The sequence below is a fragment of the Tachypleus tridentatus genome, chromosome 1 (genome assembly GCF_004210375.1).
Source record: "Tachypleus tridentatus isolate NWPU-2018 chromosome 1, ASM421037v1, whole genome shotgun sequence".
Taxonomy (NCBI): Eukaryota; Metazoa; Arthropoda; class Merostomata; order Xiphosura; family Limulidae; genus Tachypleus; species Tachypleus tridentatus.
Genome location: NC_134825.1, coordinates 30,807,379 through 30,831,147, shown reverse-complemented (window position 1 = coordinate 30,831,147; position 23,769 = coordinate 30,807,379). Strand labels below are relative to the sequence as shown.

The following is a 23,769-nucleotide window of genomic DNA, read 5'->3' as shown; positions in this document are numbered from 1 at the left end:
AAAATATGTTCTGACATACATAACAACACAGTCAAAGTAGCAATACATGTATTAAACAAATGACATTTATGAAAATGTAATCTGATAATAAAATATAAATTACTAATATTTTGTCTTAAAGCCCTCAAATAATACAAGTACGTTTTTTTTATATAGGGATGGCAAGAATGTCTGTATTAAAGCAATAAAAAAAGTCATCTAGGTTTTCTTCTCTACAGGTCATTAGAAACTAGATATGAAGAGCTACCTGGCATAGTTCATTTATTTCTGGTGTATATGCTACTTTTTAGCTAAATATAGCACCTAAAAGTCAAAAGCATTGAATAACCAAAACAAAGCTTTTTTTTTTATGATCATCTTTCTTCAATAGAAATAGTGCCTACCTAATTCTAGCAGTAACTATAACTTTATCATCACCTGATAGAATAAAATCATCTTTGACTACATATTTATTATTATTTTATACAAAATTATTAAAGCTTTATGACACACACTATAACCTAGTAACCCACATACCTCATCTTATAAAACAAATAAACAAGAATTAGAAAAAATATTTATTGCTAAAAAAAAAATCTATGTATGACTGGCTAGTGAACTTCAAAAAGGTACCAAGCAAGATAGGGATGTAGTTGTACAACTTGATTTTCCTAATGATTACATAGTAGACTAAGCTGTTGGAACTTTAAATGGAGAATAAAATCCCTACATTATTGGCTTCCTCATTGGTAAAACAAATAAAACCAGAATTTCCAATCACAAAATGTTCCTCTATTATAAATAAAAGTGGTATTTCAGAGTTAACTAAAGGAAAAGCATAATGATGATCACATCCTAATTGTAACAATCACAATAATGGAGATTTAGGTAAGTTACATTAATTGCTATATGATAATCTAAGGTTTACATTAGATGCTGGCTAGGAGAAAATATGATAATATAAGGTTTACTAGTCTCATGGTATAACCAGATGCATTATGTAAGCAATTATATAAACTGCATGATGAAAAAAATGACCGTAGAATCCAAAGATTAGATCTGTTATTTCCTCCATGTTTTCAAATATTTGTGGCCTTTAATGAAAAATTAAAAATTACAACCTAAAATTAATTGAATTTCCAAAAATTTTGTACTATGACATGATTCAAGTTGCATTAAATCGTTGTCTGATGAATGAACAGGCCAGATACCCAGCTACAGTTGGCCAATCATGAGGTGGTATTCTTAAGACTGTTAGTGGTATATTAGCAAAAAGTGTAGTAATTGCTATGCAAACAGATTTCCAGTTTAGCACAAAATGCATGTGCAAGGAACAATTATGGGCTATTTATGCTAATAAACGACTAATAATACTTCCAGATTCATATTTTCTTCATTGCTAATAATCCACTAATATTTTTCAGATTCACATCCTCTTTTCACAACACACCTTACTGAATATTATGTCAGTCTTCATCATAGTTTAACCAGTTATTATCCATCTTCCACTTACCACTGTAATGACTATCATACTCACTGTCCTGTTGCCTTTTTTCTGTTACATTCTTTTTTCAGATAATTAACATTTGGTTCTCTTCATTTAAGAAAATTTTTAATTATGGGCAATTTCTATGTTGTGCTCCCTGTAATTTTGACTGAATATCTTTTGGAAACACTGGTCTGTCACACATAGGTTCTTATTTGCAAGTACAACTCCTTTTGCAACAACAATGTAGTGTTATCTACAACATGTAAATGATTCCAAAACAAAATTCTTTCATTATTTATTTTGATTAGGAAATGAGAGAAATTTAACTTATCACCACCTAAGCCATTTCAGAGTTATCTGCATGTTTTCTCCATATGTTATTAATTTGAAAATTTTGCTTATTACAAATTCAAATTCATGAAAGACTACTTAACAGATGTTTTATGATATGAAAAATGGTGATAAAGAAGTGATATAAAGTTAATGGTAATGTAAGTCATATGATTTTTTTCCATTTTACCATCAAACATGTTTGACATTTTATTGACAAATGTGTCAGCTAAATGGTAAAAGATTACATGGGAACAGGAATAGATTACATCTACAGTGATGTAAAGATTTTCTTTCATTATTTATTTGAATCATTAAAGGGTAACAAAAAGTTTTGTTGTACCATACTTTAGAGAGAAATTAAAGATTGTCTGGAAAAAATTAATTGGTCTGACTTGCATTTTTTTTCCATGAAATACGAGTTCACAACAATATAAATTGAATATATTGATACATATTATTGGCAAACTACCCTATTTATTTGTTGTAATTATAGTTTGCAATCTTCTAGTTATTGTTAAGGTTAGAAATGAAAATCTAATTCCAGTAAATTTTGACCTAAATAACAATCATACTGACCATCCATATTTGGAGAATGTTCTTCTTTCCTTTGAATTAAATGATTTATTAAGCTTAACAATAAAAACATAGATGTAATGCTTCCTTTTATGTGATGTAAGAATCTCTTTTCCTTTTTGCTTTACCAACAAACTTTTTTCATTTTTACTGCGAGATTTCCTTTTCGCAATTATAAAAACTATTCCACTACAACTTACCATGATGATATCTGTGGTATTGCTTGACAAGATATAGAACTTCCAATTACTGAACTTAAGCTTTCTGATTATAAATTAATATTAGATTAAAAGTGTTAGTTATTTATAAGACAAATAGTTGTAACAGGAATACAATATCAAAGTTCCTAGAATTTTTTCTCAAGAGTTGGATAAAAAGAATTGAACTGACTTACAGAATAATTCTCAATTTACCCTTGCTTATAGAAATGGCTTCATTTTTCTTTGTGGCAGAACATTAATGATTATATATAGTGTTGTTAGTGGTCTTTGGCATTTTATATCCCTCTGGCTGATTTTGTTAAGTAAAATACAACGGTAAAAGTTACACAGAATAAAGCAGATTGTAAAAAGGTTAACCATCTCTCATTACGGTTTTCATAATCATTAGACACTGATAACTTATTATTACTCTCTTTCCACTCAAGAACACATAAAATGTAGAAAAAATTAAACTTCTTAAACAGTTATTTCAGACTCCATCATACATGAACTTTTTTTCTTTAGTTATCATACAGTCAAACAAACCAACTGCTTTATCAGTCTCATGTAAAACATGTAGGTATATCATTATAAATTATAATGCTCTAAAGCTGAAATATAGTTCTCTCTATTTTCAAATTCAGTTTTCACTCCTTTGATCCAACAACAGATGATGTTAAATAATATTTTTTATACTTGGTCACTGATAAAGGACTGACTAAAAATTAAGCCATGATTTTTCTATAGTTTTTTGAAGAGGTGGTAAGCAGTATTTCTTGTACAAACTATCCACTGTACTTATTTATTTGTTATTTCTATTATCATTCCTATAGAACAGTGGTTCTTAACCCCCTTGGGGATCATTTGAAGTTTCTCAGGGGGGTCACAGAGGGTTTGGGAATTATTGGGGAAATCACGGAGCAGTTTGTAGTTTTTGTGGCAAGTGCCTGTAACTGCCCACCAATGAGAAACACGCTGAAGTGCAGCAGTTGAACCTCATCAAGATGCTTGTTATGCAATCACCTGTCTACTTTTGAGTAAAAATTTTCATATATTACAACATTTTGAATTGCCTAAATTTTTTTAACTATATAATATTAATACATCAAACTTAAAATTTAACTATCAAAGTTTCCATTGTATTTAGTATATTTTCTCATTATATATACATACTGGAAGTATAAAATTATTGGTAAGATAATTTAGCCTCTGAACAATTTGGTCTCAAGGGAATTCATCCTCAAGATCTTGAGATAATTGAATCTCAGGATATTTCTGCCTTAATTCATTTGACCATCAAAATATTTGCCTGATAAACCTCAGCAATTAAAAAGAGAATTAATTTGTCCACAAGATTTATATTAAATTAGAAAGACAGATAAAATTTTACCATATATATATATATATATATATATATATAATGTATATATATACACATTGACTTTTTATTTCATTTACAAAAATAAAAAATATTTCATAAATATATATATATACTTCAAAAGTCTTTCACTAATTGATTTGTGAAATATCGACTCTGACTCTTTGGCAAGTGACTTATCGACTCCAACTCTGACTCCTATAAAATTGTCTCGACTCCACAACTCCAATTCTGAAGCACTGGCTTTTACTTCTATTTAGTAAACTTTCATCTCAATACTTTATTAAATACCACTTGTATATTTTTGAGGTCACAACCTTTTTTTCACTGTTTTATAATTTTTTATCCAACAATTTTTTTGCACTTTTAAAATATGCTGCCCAGAGCAAGTGCCTCACCTTAATACACTGAATTCAAATTAGAGTCCGTGTCAGAATCATGATGTGATTCATCCCCACAATCTTAACTAATCAGCGTTAAAATTATATACAAAACTTCTCGAAGGGTATCGCACTGTGCCATACTACAGACACACGAGACACTTTTCACACAAAAAGCACTATTTCTGTCTACACAAGATCGAATGAAGTTATTTATTTTACTATTATTATTTATTATTCATTATTTATTTCTTACTTTATCTTCATGTCTGCGAGTTTCTGAAATGAAATTTTATTTTCTTTGGAGATACACTTCTGTTTTCTGTTCGCAATATGTCTGCAAAGAAGCATACATTCAATGAAGCCTTTCTCAAGATGGGTTTCACAAGTATTGTTCAGATCTCTATGGTCAAGCTGCAATTGGTCATTTGCGGAAAGGTTTTGAGTCATGAAGGTATGAAGCCAAGCAAACTGAAGGTACATTTTGAGTCTCTTCACAGCCAACTGGTGGAAAAACCTTGGATTATTTCAAGCGAAAAGAAGCTTCTCTAAAGTCCAGTCGCACGGACTCCACTGGTTACTTTGCTCGTCAGAACAAAGCAGCATTGGAGACTTCATACAGAATTGCTCTAAAAATTGCACAGACCAAGAAGCCTCATACCATTGGTGAAGATCTGATTAAGCCTTGCATTTTGAAAGCAACGAAGGCAACTCTTGGAGAACAGCAGACACACCAGTAGATGGCAATGTCCCTATCGAATGATACAGTCAAAAGTCGGATCTCGGACATCAGTAAGGATATTCTGCTGCAAGTTGTGACTGCTGTGAAGAGTAGTCCTGTGTATCTGTGTATTCATTGCAACTGGATAAGTCGACAGATGTTGCCTTGTATTCCCAACTCATTGTTTATGTTTGCTATCTTAATAGAGAAGTTATGAAGGAGGAGTACTTGTTCTTTGAGCCAGTGGCCACAACAACTCGTGGAGAAGACATTTTCAAAATTCTAGAAACCTTTCTCCTTAAACATGGGCTGAGTTGGGAAGTACTTGTTGGTTTGTGTACAGATGGAACTCCTTCCATGATTGGTTGGCAAATCCGGCTTCAAAGCCTTCATGAAGAATGTCGCTCCGCAAGTCTCGTTCACTCATTGCATGATTCATCGTTATGCTTTGGCAATGAACTCTTCCACTTGAACTTCAAGAGTTTATAAAGTGCTTTGTGAAGAAATGGGTGCTGACTTCTCTGTTCTTCTGTTTCACACAGAGGTACATTGGCTCTCACATGGCAAAGTTCTGAATCGCGTGCTACAACTTTGAGAGGAAATAATGATGCTGTTGGAACAAGGTTGTACCTTGAAAGAAAATCTTCATAAAAAGATGCAAGATGACCATTTCATAATAAGGGTTGCCAATCTAGCTGATTTCTTCTCTGAGGTGAATTCCCTTTACATTTCACTCCAAGGAAATCTTGCAATGCTGCACACAGTTCATGACAAAGTGGCAGCATTCATGTGTAAGATTCAACTTTATCAGAAACGAGTTCAGGACAGTAAAACAACGTTCTTCCCTCAGATGACAACTATCCTGGCTTCTGTGCCAGAAGCTGAATGCAGTTTATGTGAAGAGATCTCAGCTCATCTTCTGGCAGTGAATGACACCATCAAAAGTTACTTCCCAGGATTGGATGACCGCTGTACTGATGTGTGGATCTTCAGACCCTTTTCAATGAAGGAGAGTACCATCAGTGATACTGACGTTGTTGCCAAGGTAGAATTTCTTCAAATTCCTGAGGATACTCAGATGAAAGTCAATTTTTCTGAACAAGAGCTTCCTACATTTTGGTCAAAACTGAAAACAACAGCATGCAATAGGCTTGTGATTGATGCTGACATGAGGTGTCGTCTGTCAAGAACTGCTCCTTGCTTTGATGTACTTATGGCTGCAAAACAATATCAACCCTCACCCACTAAGTGAATAAGTAGGTTTTGTACGATGTTCAGTAATTCCATGGATTTTGTTCAGCAATTGTAGCATTTCTTAAGGTCATTTTTTTAACATTTTCAATAAATTAGGATCTTTATATAGTTTTGTTTTATTCTACCTTTATGCAAAGTTCACCATTACAAAAATTATTATAGGGGTCGTGGTAATACCCTGGAGTATCTCGGGGGTAAGATGATGAAAAAGGTTAAGAACCACTGCTATAGAACCTTAATTTCAAGATGTCTGCTTCATCTCAACCACAAGAACTAGGGATTAAAATCCACACCAATTCTGGGATATTTCTTCTAGTGTGAGGAGTTAGGTATATTAGTTCATGTTCATCCAAAACCTCCTCTGCAGAGAACTGACATCCTGTGAGGATAGGATTAACACACCCATTGAAAAGGATCAGCTGCATATGACAGCTCAACTCCAGGTATGTCAAAAGTTTAACCACATGTGGTGTTCTGGCTCATTCTAATCCAATCTGTATATGCAACACCAGCAGAGGCCACATCATTTACTGTTATGATATTGATATCTACACTAACAGAATACCCCTGCCCTACTCTCTACTGAATGGTTATAGTCATCTTTATAGAAGTCATCAAGGAGGGAGCCTCCATGATCCACCACCCCAATGGCTTGGAACTATAAAGAGACCGATGTGACCAGAGACAGTGCAATGGGTGATAAGAAAACCATATTTTGAAAAGCAGATTATACTGAGTTCTTATCTCAAGGCCAGACAGGCATGGGCAGCTATTTCCATCTCCTTCATCCATGCCATGGTCCAGAATGGACATATTTATGAGGCAAATACTGAGTAGTTTTTCACATACAAATGATTTTGTGGAACATCCCATCTCTACAATGGTTTTGCAAAATCATGGACAATAGCACACAATGCAGATTTAAGAATTAAAGGATACCTGGTCAGACACCACTTACCATAAAGCAGGATTCATGAGCGAAGCAAAAAAAAGGGCCCCTGAAAAGAAAAAATGAAAAGGATAACATACCAATTATAGACACAATGTAGTCTGGAGCACAACCAGAGGTGGAAGACAAAACCCTGATGCTCAAGAAAGTATGAGGTGATAAAGATAATAAGAGATAAACATACTGGGCATGATCCACATGCCTGCCTAGAGGATCTCTTTCAAGGGACAATGAAGGCAAGAAGCAAGGGCAAACTAAGACTACAAGTCTGGTGGGATAACAAAAGAAAAAGATAACAGGACAAAAAAAAAAGGAAGAGAGAAGCATGCTAGACAGATAAGATTCCTGACCCATAACTCATAAATTAGTGAGTATCGAAGGTAAAAGATCTCAAAGAAAAAAAGACTGCCAGAGAATAAATACATGATGACATGCACCATACAAAGTAATCATTCATGCAATATAACATCGTAAGGTCCTGACAGTACAGAGCAGTTTATCTACATCAGAATAAGATGGAAGATAGAAGATATGAATAATAGGAGAAAAGGAGTAGCCAAAGTTTATGAGCCACTGAAATCTTAGGCAAAAAGGTACAATTTGCATAAAGGAGAAGGTAAGTGAGATGGAAATATGCAAGGGAAATGTTCACTGTAAATAAATCAGAGAGGTAGCGTCCACTAGCCAAAAGAATAAGGATAAAGACTTAAGGCTTAAACAAAACAAAGAACACAAAAAAATTGATTTAATGGGAAGGAAAGTAATAGCATGAAAAACCACATGAATGTTCTAATCTGGTTGCAGAAGCAACCTTGGAGGCCTCTAACTCCAAAAGGAAGGCATAAGAATGAGTAGAATAGGGAAAAATATTACAAAAGCAGGAGTAACAGGAGCAGATTTATAACCTGAAATCAAGGATACTGAAGTACCACAGTCAAAACACCATGCCAGGAATTCAGCTGCTCGAGCCATCAAAGGAGTGGTAGCTAAAAATCCTCTGGCAAAAGACTTTCCACTTACACTGGTAAATTGTCAGGGATAGAGGATGAAGAGAAGTGAATAATAAGGAAGAGATACAACTCATGAATCAAAATCTCCCAAGGACCAGATAAAAGATGTAACATGCAGAGGTTGAGATGAAGGGCCTGTGTCTGAGGTTAATGGAGAAGAGTAGGAAACAGAAAAAAGGCACAGGAGGTTCAATGAGTAAACACTGAAACTGGGGAAATGAAGGCTGAACCAGAAAATGGGGAGCTATCAGGAGGACCCAGCATAGAGCGAAGTGTATCAGAGAAATCACTCAATGTAATAAATGAATAGGAAGATACATGTAAAACTATTTGTGTGACAAATTCTGACTGAGTACAGCTACCACCTGAGCTCTAAGATGTGGGACAGAGAACCAGAAGAGGGGTAGTTTGATAGTGATGTTCTTTGTAAATGCATCCAATTGGGGTTGACCACCCCATGAGAAATGTATGGTCTGAACATGAAAGACAATCCACTACAAGACTGAAGGCACCCAGCAAATGACAAGCCAGAAGTCGGATGTGATGTCTTGACCCAGAAGAGAAGAATTATTAAAGTTAAAAAAATAATCTCTGAAAGAGGAAATGAAATGGGATGAGAAGATAGGAAATGTAAGAATGAGTCTTTCTAAAAGAACCTTTTCTATGCATTGATCTTGTAAAGAGGGAAACCAGTGAGGTAAAAATCCAACAATCAAGTTCTCACAGGATCTGAAACTGAGTACTTATTAGTACTGCATGTGATGAATGGTATATCAGCATTGATACCGAAGAGCAGAGGTGCTCAGATGAACAAGAATAGGTAAAGGACAAGAAATGGGAACAGGAGTTATGTAAGGTTCAAAATGTGACAAATAAAAGTAGAAAGGGTCTAATGCTGTTGGGCAGACGTAACCCTGGACTCAATGTTATCCATGTCTACAGTACTTATCAATTTTAGTGTAGTCAAAATAGGAACTTAAAGCCTAAAAAAATAATGTATATACTATTTCCAGCCCAGTTTATTTAATTTTTTTATAGTACCTAGACACAGACTTGAAAACATAATCTTTGCATTGTAATTGAACTAATTTCTGCACTTGTTTTAATAATCCATATTCCCCTTTTTATATCAACAATTTTAATCATCTTGTTGGTATTAATTTCACTGTGATTACAAGTGTCCCAAAAACAGTTGTGCAACTACCCGTAGTTTAATTTTAAAGTATTATTTATAATAAATTATGGTCAAGTAAATGTTATAAATAATTACGTCCATGGATATTATTATAAGCACTTATTACTGTCGAAAATATTTAGTGATTGATCTTTACCTGTGTTCAGGAAATAAGAAAGTGTGTTTTAATAACAGTTATGGTTGTTAGTCACTTGTGGTAGTTTTTTATATAAATACACACATACATATGCAATTTGCTTACATTAGAAGTTAGTGATATTTAAGATAAGAAAAAACTAAAATTATAATAACAACATAAAACAACAAGAAACTGATTAAAGACTTGTATGAAGAGAAACAACTCACCCTAAAGTGGTGGTTACACAATATGGATCGTAGTTCCTCAACCTCATTTACCATTCCACTTGGATAATGATTCAGACATTCAAACACCTAGAAACAACCAAAAATATATATAACAAAGAACTGAGAAAAGATCACTTTTAACCACCCAGTATTTTTTTTTTTTTATAAATCACTGTAATAACATACCAATCAACACAGTATTTTCTCAGATAAATAAAAATACTACACAATTTAGTTTCCTTTGTAGAATTGTATTTACTTACAAAGCATTATTTAAATGTTTTCACATGATCAAAAAATTTATTTCATCTAGAAACACTTTTATATCTGTGTAAAAGATTCAATACATATTGATACCACTTGTTTTTTTATGTCTGCAAAATAAATAGACCTAAAAAACAGTCAAGCTGATGTTATAGCACATTAACTGTCCCAATAAGATTTTCACGTCATGAATTTTGTCTCAAACCTACAAAAAAGAACAAACTATCCCTTAACCTAGAGTTAACATCATTATAGGTGTTTGTGCAACTGTCCTACTGGTATTGTGGTGTGCTATATAACTACAACTGTCATACATCATGTAGTATGACCTACATGTGGTAATCATTTGAAACTATGCAAACATTCACTTGCTAAACACATAAGGCAATGTTATAACACAGGTTCAAATAACTGTTCTGATTTCCCCCCAAAATTTATGCTGTGTATTTACAGCAATTCAAAATGTCCTATTATGACTTAACACCATATGTTCAGTGTTTATAAAGGTATCAGACACCTGGATGAGCAAATGTTACTAAATAATTTGACATTATACAATAGATCTTTCAGAGAAATCAAACCAATAAAAATAAGTTAAAAGTAGAATGCTATGTGATAGATGTTTTAGACAGAATGAACCAGCAATTATCAATTAATAGTTTGAATGTTTTACAAACATGAAAGCAAGTGATTAGTGTTACACTCATGAGCAGCCATGATATTGTCATATGATCCTCTTGAACTTTTGCTGTCATGTTATCTCTGACCAGTGTACTAAGAGCTCTATTTGATATCATGATTTAGGTTCTTGTAGTCATTATAATGAGCTGCCATTTACAGAAAATTAAAGTAGGTGGTATGATTATCATGAGAGAAAAAAATTAATTTTCCAAACAGTCACTGAGAAAAAATTCTAAGTAAAATGTTTTTATACCTGCAACTAGTAAATTATTATTTATGTTATTTGTAATAAAGTTACTTCCATCACAACATTTCTGATGTATATATACATACATGTGTATTTCTTTTAATCTTTGTTTTCTACCTGTATGCCATCTAAAAAACATATGCTTTCCCAATAACAAGGTAAAAAGGAGTAAATATACTTTACAGTCCAAGGAAATATCAGACATACCAAAACTGATGCTACCAAGTATGCTCCCCTAAGCAATCAAGCATTTTCATGATGCAACCTTTTACTTAAAAGGGATACTTGTGATGAAGTTATGCTTGACACAAAAAATTATGAGTTATACCTTGACAAATTAACTTAAAGGAATTATGCTAAAATCTATTAAGAATGAACACAATTCTAGATCAAGCACTACATGGATTATTATCATGCTACCTAGAAACAATAAAAAGGCTTCAATGTTGTTAGCTAGACTTAGATACAAAGTATATAACAATGTAAATCTGTATGTCACAATCATAAAGCTATCACAGACACAGTGAACATTATCATGCCATATATATGCAGTTAATACAACTAAGATATCATGGCAAGAGGAATTACCACAATACTACATGTTCACCACAAAAACAACACAGTTTATGATGATGTTAAGAAGAAATATGATAACAACCTGCATTCATGTAGGATTATCATGAATTCAGCTTAGACATGTGAAAATTATTCAGACAAATACCAACAGAAAGGTAATACAAATAATTTTGTGATAAGATATAGGGCTGTAAGAAAGTTTCATATGGAAAAATTCAAATTTGTAACACTCCTACAGCAAACCTTACAAAGATAAATTTTCTGAATATGTATTTTGATATATATCAAGGGTTCTCATGTTGTTAGCCCATACATACAATATTATCTTCATGTAAGCCCAGATACATGATTATAATAATGGAATATCATAATAACATGTAAATGGTAATGAAATTTGTTGGTTCATCTAGGTTGTCCTGTCCACTAAACAACAACAAAAAGTCTCTGATAAAATTATATTTGCATCAACTCCATAAATTCCATTGCCCCAACAATCTTAAACACCTAAATCTTCCTTTGTGAGAAGGAAACAACTTCAGAGATCTTAACCCAAACAACTACAACAATCTTGGGTATTATCTTAGTAGCCCTTTTTTTGAACCATTTCCAACAGTTCAATGTCCCTTCTACAGTAAGGAACCCAAGGTTGAGCATCATTCTCCAAATATAGCCTTACAACTTGCCTGTATAATGAACTCACAACCTCTTTGTTCTTGTATTTAATACTTTGATAGATACAATCTTAAACACCACAATCCCTTTCTTTCATAACATTAAGACTGTTTCAATAAAAGTACACTTATAATTCAAATTGACTTTACATATTCATTCCTTTCATTTGTCATAACTAAATGCCATCTGCCATTTGCCCATCTTATCAAGTGATCCAAATCCTAATGTAAAGTAGCAGCATCCTCCTCACAGCAAGAGATACCCAACACCTTAATACAATCAGTAAATCTACATAGTTTATCAATCATTTCTTCACCTAAATCATTGATGTAAACCAAAAAGAGCAATGGTTTTAACACAATAACCTAGGGTATACTATTTGTAACATTAATCCAGTTTAACTGAACTACATTTACAACAACCCTGCTTTCTTCCAGCCAACCACTTTATGTTCCAATAAGCCAACTTATCATAACCAAACTTACAGATATAATGTTGTAATAAACCTTTTATATGGATCTTATCAAATGCTTTCTGAAAATTCAGATACTCCAAACCAGTATCCATAACCTTATCTACCTAACAAATAACTTTTTCAAAGATTAGTAGAACATTATTTTTTATTTCCATTACAACTAAGTTAGCTATCCAACAAAATGTCATTTTGTAAAATGGCTTTGAAAAGCATCTTTTATTAGACTTTCAAAAACTACTTCCTACGATAAAGACTAATATATGTTGGTATGTATTATAATTTATTTGGGATGAGTCTCTGATTTATTATGTTATGTAAATTACTTATTAGTATCTCAAATAACAAGAATTTTAATTTGAGCTTAGTAGTTACTTAAATGTTTATATGTATCAAGTTTATGTTATTTGCTAACAAGATTGATACACACAATTTCCTCTTTATCTTAAAAAATATATTTTAAAATACAAACAAAAGTAGTATAATGCATAATAACAGTAATTACTAATAATTATTACAAATGATGGCTTACATGCAAGAGTTTTACAAACTTACAAACTATACTGAGTCTTGTATCCAGTTTAGAACTGAATATTTTATCGATGACCCAGGTACACGTTGAACAAATTAATTCCGACTTGATATTGTTACGCTAACACTTTTTTCTTTTTTGGCTGGCCTCACACCAGGTACAAGCTGACTCCTTCCAGCAAATATACTTAAATCTAAACTTGATAGCTTAGACATAGCAAGCTATTCTCAGTATTCATGACTTAATTAATAAAACTATCATAATAATTTTAGCCTAGACACAAAAAATATTCTTCAAGCTTAAACGTTATGCAACCAGAACCATTGTAATGGTAGACTATTCATTATTTTTGTTTATACAATAAAAACTATATTAATTTTCAAAACATATAGTTTGTTTCAACTTTCAGCTTTTTAAAATATAAAACAAAATCACAAGAGCTTACCTCTTTAGCTCTGTTCAGGGCATCAGTTGGTGGACATTTTATTGGACAATAAGATTTGGTATTGATTCTGTCATATAGCTGTAAAGATATATAAAGATGTTTTCAGGATTTCAAATATGCAATCTACATAAGCCTATCCAACATGCTCTGCAATTAACCAGATTATAGCAGTATGCTTTATGGGATAACCATGGTTCAGAGAAATCATTTTCCTGAAAATGTTAAACGTCTATTCAAGAACCAAACACAAAAGTATGTACTATTGGTATAATGAAAACCAAATCAGCAAAAATTACAAATATATTGTACTACAGATATGCTACCTATTTTTCATATATTACTTGTTCAATGAATGTGTCACATAACATTAGTAACATGATTTATTATTAAAGATGTAAAAGTAAATAAAATAAAAACAGATTTTTTCAGAATTTCAGGTGTTAAACTACAACAACTTGTTTATTCCAATAAGATTTAACTTCTTCTACATTCAATGTAATTAAGATTACAGTCACCGATAGAGGTCACTTATTGACCTGCAAAATAAAATCCAATAAGAGGTATTTCATCTTAATCAAAAATGTAAATTTCCCCCTCATAGGTGATGTGGCTGAAATAACAAACTAGATATTGAAGACATTCTTTTAACAAAAGCTTTGAAAATCATTCCATTCATACTAACTACAGAAATTACAAATCTTTCAAAATTATCAATAGACAGTTGAATTGGCTTTTAAATTCTTGTAAATATGTAAATGAAAAAACAAACATAAACAAACAAAATAAGTTTGAAATCAACTTAAAAAAATTAGACTGCAATAGACTGTTCTTAGGACATTTGTTAGAAAATCTATTTTTTTTATCTAAATTTGTTTAAGTAACATTAAATTAACCACATGCATCAAACTCACTCTAGCTTGGACAGACAGATTATAATCAATTTGTTTTTAAGTTTGTTTCACATTCTCAACATATAAAGTGATAAATTTTACTCAAAGAAAGCTGTGATGTTCCAACTAGATGTAGCAAAAATCTAAACTATTCATGTGATATTACTTAATGGCTTAATGTACACCTAGATCAGGCATATTTAGATAATATTTGCACATTTAAATTGTCATTACAATAGAAACACTTTTGTAATCATTACTAACTGTCACACTTAAAATAGTTGTTATAATCATTATGGTAAACTACAGTTCTCGAGATATTTCTGATTGGTAATGTCTATAGCTCTACAAAGGTCAGTAGAGTCAATGAATGAAAATGTAAGCACCTGATCTTGAAAAGTAAAAATGACCAAGTTCCTTCTTCAGGAAACATGTCTGAATACCAAAATAAAAACAATTTTTATAACAGTAGCAAGTGAATTATAAAGTTTTCACATTCTACATTAAACTACAAATCTTCCATTCAATAAATAATACCAAGTTTAGAAGTCTTTGCGTACAGAAATTTATAATGGTGGCATAACTTACTTCATAGATGTATTGATTAACAAAGATGTAGTGTAAAACTTAATTTGATGGCTGAACATGTAAGAATACATAGCATACATATACTGACTTGTACAAGATAAAAAGTATGGTGTATGCTGTAACAAACAGAAGACTCAACACTTTTTGATTTAATTTTTAACTAAGGTCTGTCAGGTTAAGCAAATGTCAAGTCAAAATACAGATTGAGATTTTACCTTATATCTCATAAAATTACAAATATTTCAAGTGAGTTTCATCTGGAGTTAAACAACATATGTAGCTTTATAACTATCTAACAATAAGAATAACAACAGACAAAAAATGTAACATTTTTCAATCAATTTTCCAACACAGCAAGTTGTGTACATAATGTGTTTAATCTGATATTTCAGATAACTTATCTCTTAATAAACTGAAAGATACCTTTTGTTTCATAAACACTGACAATGACAAATATACTTTTTTACTTTTATTTTCATTATCTTGAAGTGGTTTAGAAAAGAACATTGAATAAATTTATTATATACATTAAATAACCACCTCAGAGAGCAACAGCAGGTATTCCATGTCACATCTATTAAGTTACATGTGTATTACACCAACATAACTGTTACATTACAAAAATTATGACTGCTATCTTTCTATACATTGAATTTTAGAACCTACATGAATAATCTCACAGTAAAATCATTTCATCTTGAAAAATTAATTATTTCAACACTTCTAACAAAAAGTACTATACAATTAGCACACATTACCGTCATCCACACACACTTATGAAGTTTAATAAACCAGCTCTCATGCAACAAGGTCTCCTTGCTAACTCACCAGTAAGTACAAAGGCTCACAATGTCAAACTTCAGAATTCTGTGATTAAGCCCTCACAGTAAACACATCATACATGTTTTTTATGTACATGGCTACCCTTGTTTTAATGGTTGTATAATTTAAACCTTTTAAAAGTAAAACTGAAAATCCTATGAAGACAAAAATATTAATAAAAAATAGATTTTCAGTGAAAGAAGTACAATATTTCTGCCTAGCTAAAATCGCTTAAGAAAAACTACATTAAAATGCAAATTACCATAATTGATAGTATGAGTTGATCCAGGATCTTATTTAGAGGGGGGGATGCTTTAAACCATACAAACAGGCTGATTTCAAAGATAATGCATATGGAGTGGAGTTTATGGCATATTTTAGTTTTTTTTTGTTTCTTTTCCTATAACCCTTTGTTATTCACCAATTTATTTTACTTACTTAAGAAAAAGGGATGGTTATTTACTCTATCCATGCCTATATTAGCCTTGATAACAGGCAAATGATGACTGCCAGTCATTGGGTTCTAAGATTATAACTTTGGAACACACTTTGAGACCAATAAAGTTTAGAGGTGGCTTGAGCAAGTAATGAAGAAAACTCTTTTACCCATTTCTGATGTTCTGGAAATGTTTCATTTGAATGAAATTATCTGTTTTTGATATTTCACAGATGTTCTGTTTCAGGTTATCTGTTTTCTTCTGGACTATCTTTTGATTCTGGTTGTTATCATTCTCAAGTTTCAGTTGTCAGAAGATATACAAGAACTTCAAATGATTGTATGAACAAGAAAAAAATAACAATAACTCTTATAAAAGTTTATGTCATAAACATTGCAGTACAAAGTTTGTACGAACGTTTCATTTTCCCATACACACACAACTGTTTTGTTTTATGCTTAATTTATGTTAACTACATGTATATTTGGATTTATATTTTTATACATATACACTAGAATCACAAAACAGCCACCACTTCTATGAAGAAAATACACAAACCGTGTTTGTTTCATTTATACATAAATTCCCAGACAAACAATGCACATTTTCAACCTACAGTCTACTTCTGGTCCTTTAACATTTATTATTGCCATCCCCTCATCCAATTCTAAATCTTAGAAACAAATATACATTTATAAAACAAGTGAATTTACTTCTGAAATTACCCAGTTTACATGTTGATAGATGAAACTTACTTAATATTTGCTCTGTAAACTTTTGGTTGTATCATGAGAAACTAAACCAGTGCTCATGCTCAGCTAAAACATCAAGCACTCCCAAGGTTTTATCTATCTTAAACCAATACAGTAACTACGGCAACACTAAGATGGAATTTGCCTCTGCTTCAAGAACCCACTGGGCATGCTGACTAATGACTTCATGATGATGTCTCTATGACATGTCCAGCAACAGTCAGTTTCAAACTCTCTTTGTTAACATGAAGATGACTTAAGAAGGTCAAAACATTGTTCTCCACTTTATTTTAATTAAAATTTTAATACCTTTATCAGCCATCTTTGGAATACACCACTAGTGATTTCCTAATAATAAAAACTGTAACCTGAAAAGTTAATCTGTTTAAATGGTTCTTTCCAAGATACATATTACACTTTGTCTTGTGTAACCATGATATTCTGTAACAATAAAAACCCCACAAAATATTTTAATTTCTAAAATTTTCTTCCTTATTTACTGTTAATTTTATTATCAAACAGATCATATTTACAGAACAAGCCCATTTCTGATAAAGTAGTATAATTCACTTGTTACTTTATTGGATATGAAGCCTCTTATAAAGATAATGGTTTATCTAAATTCTTCAAATCAATATTAGACTACTGGCATGATAACCTTTGTTAATTTGTACATCACTACATTAGTTTCATGTTGAGTTCCTACCACCAACATTTATTTTATTTTATTTTTATACAGAAAAAGTAAACATCTTAAAACGTGTGCAGGATATGTTCATTTTAAAAGAATAAAAAGGAATTTTGGTTCACTTATCATTTATGCATTGACAAATACTAGATGTGATGAAATAACAATCAGGAGAGTAACAAGAGCAAAAACATACTGCCAAACATGCTTGTCCTTTCAGTAGTAGGAATGTTATAATGTGACAGTCAATCTTACTATTACTTGGTAGAGTAGACCATATGTTAGTGGTGGGCTGGGTTCACTATTTGCATATCATCTAGTCTATTACATCGAAATTAGGAATGACTAGTGCAGACAGCTCTTAAGTTGCACTGTGAGAAAGTTTAATAAGCAAACAAAAAGATGGATATGAAGACAGAATAAGCAGCTAAACCAAATAAACATAAGAATGGAAGACCATGATAGAAAATAAAGGTAGACAATAAAGAAACAGCAAAATCATGAAGAATAATTTAAAAATATGAACAAAAATGACTAGATTAAAGCTAAAAACAACATGTTAATAATACCGTCTCATTCTGTATTTGATACTTAAATATAAGAACACAATGAGATAATTACAAATAATGTTGCTTACATTTCGGGCGAGCTCATGTACTAAAATTATCAAAAGTATATAATGAAAAAAATAAAGTTTTATTAATTTTGACCAATTTAGTACTTGTATCACAGAAAACAGTGGATGAAGTATTATAGTTTTTCATAAACATACTTACACTGTGTACATTTAACAGATATATAATTACCAAAGAATAGCAGCATAGACATAAGTAACAATTCATTCTCAAGACAACTGGTATGGGTATTAAAATGACCTTCTTAGGTCATCTTCAGATTAACAGCCGTCTTGACATACATTTTTACTTCATATGGGTTTCTCATCATTGTGAATAAGTAACTATAATTAAAAATATAAACATTCAAAACATTTAAATAACACAACATCATTATACTAGCTTTTGTTTATTTATCATTAATTAAAATCTGCACGAAAGGCTATCAGAGATGTACCCACCATAGGTACTATTTTCTGTCAACTCTTTTAGCTTTTTTTTGTAAATTCAGACATTTTTGTTTTATGTTCAATTAAAATGTGGTAAGATTTGTTTATTGAAATAACTTACAGCTGAACTAGTGGGGATGAAAAATGGTATTAAACTTACTAATATTATCAATAGTTCTCACACTAAAAAATACAAAATAGTACCAACCAAAGTCGTTTAAACAAGCAAAATACATATCCGAGATGTAATGCTTCAGTCAAATAAAATGAAAAAATACATAATTTTCAATAGAGGGTCAAAACTAGATTAAACGGAGAAGGTATATAATAAATAAAAATGATGACACCAGAGAATTAAACAGTGTTAATGACATTTTATACATAGAGAGGTCATATGGTGAACCTGTACAAAACTTTTCAAATAAACTTCCTTTATTTCAAATCATGCATAATTTTGGTGTTTTTTCTTCATTCTAAATAGTGTAGTTTTCCTGAAAATATCATGGACACTTGTGTAAAAACAAACACTTCACTATTTCTTTTTAATCAATAAATGTAAACATGAATTTTAACGTGTTTTCATAACAACTAAATAATCTGAAATGGTTAATGTTAATGTAAACGAACACCTATCTGTACCACTTTTGAAAAGCGTTATAAACAGCTTCTTTATAAACAGGTATCATATATCTGTTAAATATCTTACATCAACTCTCTGCAAGAAATTTTGATGCTTCCTAAACATATAGTGTTTTGGTTTATAAGAGTAAAAATGAAATGTATATACAGCCAAGTACTTGGTAATGAATATGCAAAATGATACTGCTAGTGTTGCTGTTGGTTTTAGGTGCTACCTGTGGTCTGTGCACTACTGGAAAACATTGTGAAGCATTTACCAACTAGGGGTAAATATTGCTCATATCAGGCAGATGGTAGCACTGTTTATGGGGGAATATCTCAGATTATTCATCAAAATATTATGTTAAATATTTCCTCAATAGGTCATCAGAACTTTACAATACAATACAGTGTTTCCTTTTATAATAATATCTACATAATGATTGAATCATCATGTGATAAAAAATGAATCAAAAGAATGAAGAACACAAAACTCATACTTTTTGCTATGATATTTACAAACATTCCAAGAATTTGTGTCTGCTTTTACAAGTATTATTAATAACTAGTAGTAATGTTAAAAAACCATAATTCTTGTGTAACTGATTTTATTACTACCCCTTGATACTAACTTTCTTACAGTCTTACAGAAATTTGGTGTTTCTTTAAAATGCTTATCTACAGAGTGAAACAGGAATTACCAGTCAATAACAAATAAAAAATAAACATTACAGTTGGAACTTTGCTGTATTTAGAACTTAGTTATAAATACAACCTTCCCAAGTTTATTAAAACACTGAATTAAAATAAGCAAACAAGTAAAAAAATACTTTTCAAAACAAGGCTAACATATATGCATTTATAAATGATGTATATTAGAACATTACTGAATTTCAAAAACAATGCAAACAAGAAAATAAATATGGCAATTGTATTATCCCTACATAACAGAACAGGTAAGACTTAGAGAGCCATTCCTACACTGACTTTTCTTTTTGAAGTTTTTTTTCTTTACCTGAACCATTATGGTGCTTAGGGTTGTAAACAATTTTATGTTATAGTAAAGGCAAACCATTTACAATTTTTGATCTTGTAAAATATCTTAAATACTACAGAAATAAATAAAAATCACAAGCAACTATTATTATTCCTCTAAAGCATACAGATATTCTTGTCAGGCAGACATTTTTCTAAAAAATGTATCTTTCTGTCTTAAATTATAATACAACAAGGATTATACCTAACAAGTTATTTATATTCTGTTAAGGGTTAAGAAAATTGTGATCAAATTTTATAGGAGCTTATTGTGATATAGATTTTATTATTTATAGTAAGAAAATATCACTTTTCTTTTGTTTCTATAATTTGGATTATTTCACCCTTTTACTAATCTCTTCACAGCAGTTAAAAACCACTTGCACTCATACAGGTATAAACAGAATAATAATATTCCAAACTATTCTTCCAATTTATATACACGTGTTACCAAAGTTCACTGGTAAAAGAACACAATATTTTTCTATTTAATTTAAAAGTGTAATTTAAAATTTTAGCAAATTATTCTATAAAATTAACAGTTATAATCACAATCATTATTAACCATGTAGTTTGTGATTATATTAAAATTTTAAACCAGATAAAAAAAGCAGTAGCATCATCTTTCAGACTGCTACATAGATGTCGCCACATTGACCGATCACTTTTTTATAGTGGGTAAAAACACACACACACACTAAAAATATCGTTTACAATTCACTACGAATGAGATTTTTTGTTGTATTAAAGTCATAAAATTTATAAAGCCATTTATCTTCCTACTTAATTTTTTACAAATCAAAATTCAACATTTTAAGATTTTTATTATTTTATACTTTGTTGCAAACGTAAATTTTAATTAATGCTTAATACAAGATTTAAATGTACCCTGCTGGTACAGCGGAAAGTCTACGGAGTTACAATGCTAAAATCAGGGGTTCGATTCCCCACAGTGGACTCAGCAGACAGCCCAATGTGGCTTTGCATTAAGAAAAACACACACACACACACACACACAATCTTTAGCGTTACCCGTAACGTCGAGATGACCAACTGCGGTTAGTATAGACTATTGACATCAACGAAACTGTCAGTAAATACTGGTCGGTAAATTTCCTAGATTGAATGATATCGTGAAGCACTCTGTTTAATTTATCAAGGAAAAACTTTCAAATTAGAAACAAAGTCTTTCACGAAATTACTTTTCAGGCAAATTCAAAAATATTTCTAATAAAGTAATGCAGTGTTTACCGAACTTTAACTCAGCAGTTACTCACCCTTTCACATTCAAAATACTTTTCGCAAGTGATAATGTAAAATCGATATTTTATCTGCGCTCACCAGTGGCACAGCGGAACGTCTGCGTATTTACAACACTATAAACCGGATTTCGATACCCGTGGTGGGAAGAGGAGAGAAAGCCCATTGTGTAGCTTTTTGTGCTTAATAATAAGCAAACAAATTTGTATTCGTTCGTTTCTAATATTTTTAAAATGACAAAATGCTTGTAATGAGTGAGTAAATGCGAAAGCAAAAAAGTACGAGAGAATGTGATAGTTTTGTCAACTTTAAAAATAAACCAACAAATTGAACATCTGAGGGCAACCTTCTTGTGGTAAGACCTTCTTTGTGATTACTCCAACAAATTTTCACTGAGTTATATTGTTTTAATTCTTCTAATGTTGATCAGTTTTTCTCACAAACAAAAAATCACTTCGAATATTTTGCACTTCATTAGTTTATACAAACAACTACATATCACTCAAAGGCCAATTCCCACCACACACACACATCATTCTGATTTTAAAATCTTGCAACACAGTGAAACAATTCTCCACTAATTCAACAAAATAATAGGTAAAAGGCTACATCGTAAGGTTTTCGTGCCTGAAACATGTCACACTCTCTCATGCATTTCATAATCAATCTAATGTATAAGGACAACGGTTTCAGAGATCCCGTATCAAAAGTCAGATTGCAAACTGCAGAGCAATTGATATATATTACATACAGCGACTTGACTTGTATATCTCTATATGATATAATATAAATACACTTTTCACTTTCTAGCTGCTTAAGGTATGCAACAGTTGAATGGGAGGTTTGCCTGAAAGGCTTAACTTAATTAACCCATACCTTTTTAGTATCAATTCGAGATGAAGATGCTTTTTCATTTTGTTGTATACTGTTGCCTGAAACCATGGACTGCTTTTGCCATTGAACTTTGTGTTCATAGATTATCACCTGATACAAGACGCCACATTTGCTATAACCCTATTTATGGATGGTCCAGATACCCTAAATGATTCATAATTCTTTGTTTTCCAATTCCATTAAGTACCCGATTTGAACTCATATTTATGATCTAGGTATGTGAATATATTGCGTCGGAAAGGGCTGTTACATAACCTTCCCCAAAGCGATTAATTTTCGATTACATAACTTCAACAACGAAATATCAAAATGCAATCTGATGCATGTCGTTTGACTATGACTTTATATTTGGCTGTGATTGCCACGTGACTTTGATTTGCATATTCAATATAATTTTAATATAACGCACTCATGCGAAAAAAGAAACACTTTCCTTATAATTTACGTCAAAAACATTATATTAATTTAACAAATATTTTCTTGTGAAGAAAGGCTATTCCTCGAAAGAATTTGAAAGACAAAAATTATTCATTGTTATGCTAGGATGCCTGATCAGAACGATCTATCACTAAAGATAAAACGGAATTATATTGCTGCAGTCGAATCGCCGAAAACGATCCCGAACAAACCACCACTTCTATTTTATTTCAACTTTTCAAACTCTCATTATCTTTGTATTAAATTTTTCTTCGAAACTTAACCAACACTATAAAATACAGAAGATTACACACATCAATGAATTATGATTTTAATTTACTTTAACTGAACAGTTCTGACACTATTTACATGAACTATGACATCTTTCAACTGACAACTTTAGAGATTAAATTCCATTGTTTTAATGCTCTTAAATTCGTATTTATCTCACATTTAGTGACACATCTCTAAGACAATGGGAATACAATCAAATGTACGATATTGATTTTGCACTGTTTTCAATACTCATGCATTGTTAATAAGCTGTGCCGAACACTGAGTTTGGAGAGCACAATATACAAAAGAATGTGTGTGTTTATGTCAAGGGATA

General features: G+C 31.4%; 1 protein-coding gene across 3 annotated transcripts in view; it reads right to left on the bottom strand.

Annotated features, from left to right (window-relative positions):
* Positions 1-23,769, bottom strand: part of LOC143245133 (peripheral plasma membrane protein CASK-like) — a 184,682-nt gene that overhangs the window by 45,660 nt on the left and 115,253 nt on the right. For all 3 annotated transcript variants that reach the window (XM_076491078.1, XM_076491071.1, XM_076491088.1), the window contains 2 exons: positions 13,696-13,773; positions 9,807-9,893 (listed from right to left, as the gene is read on the bottom strand). In XM_076491078.1, coding sequence (XP_076347193.1) covers positions 9,807-9,893; positions 13,696-13,773 — 165 coding nt within the window. The remainder of the gene's footprint in view (positions 1-9,806; positions 9,894-13,695; positions 13,774-23,769) is intronic.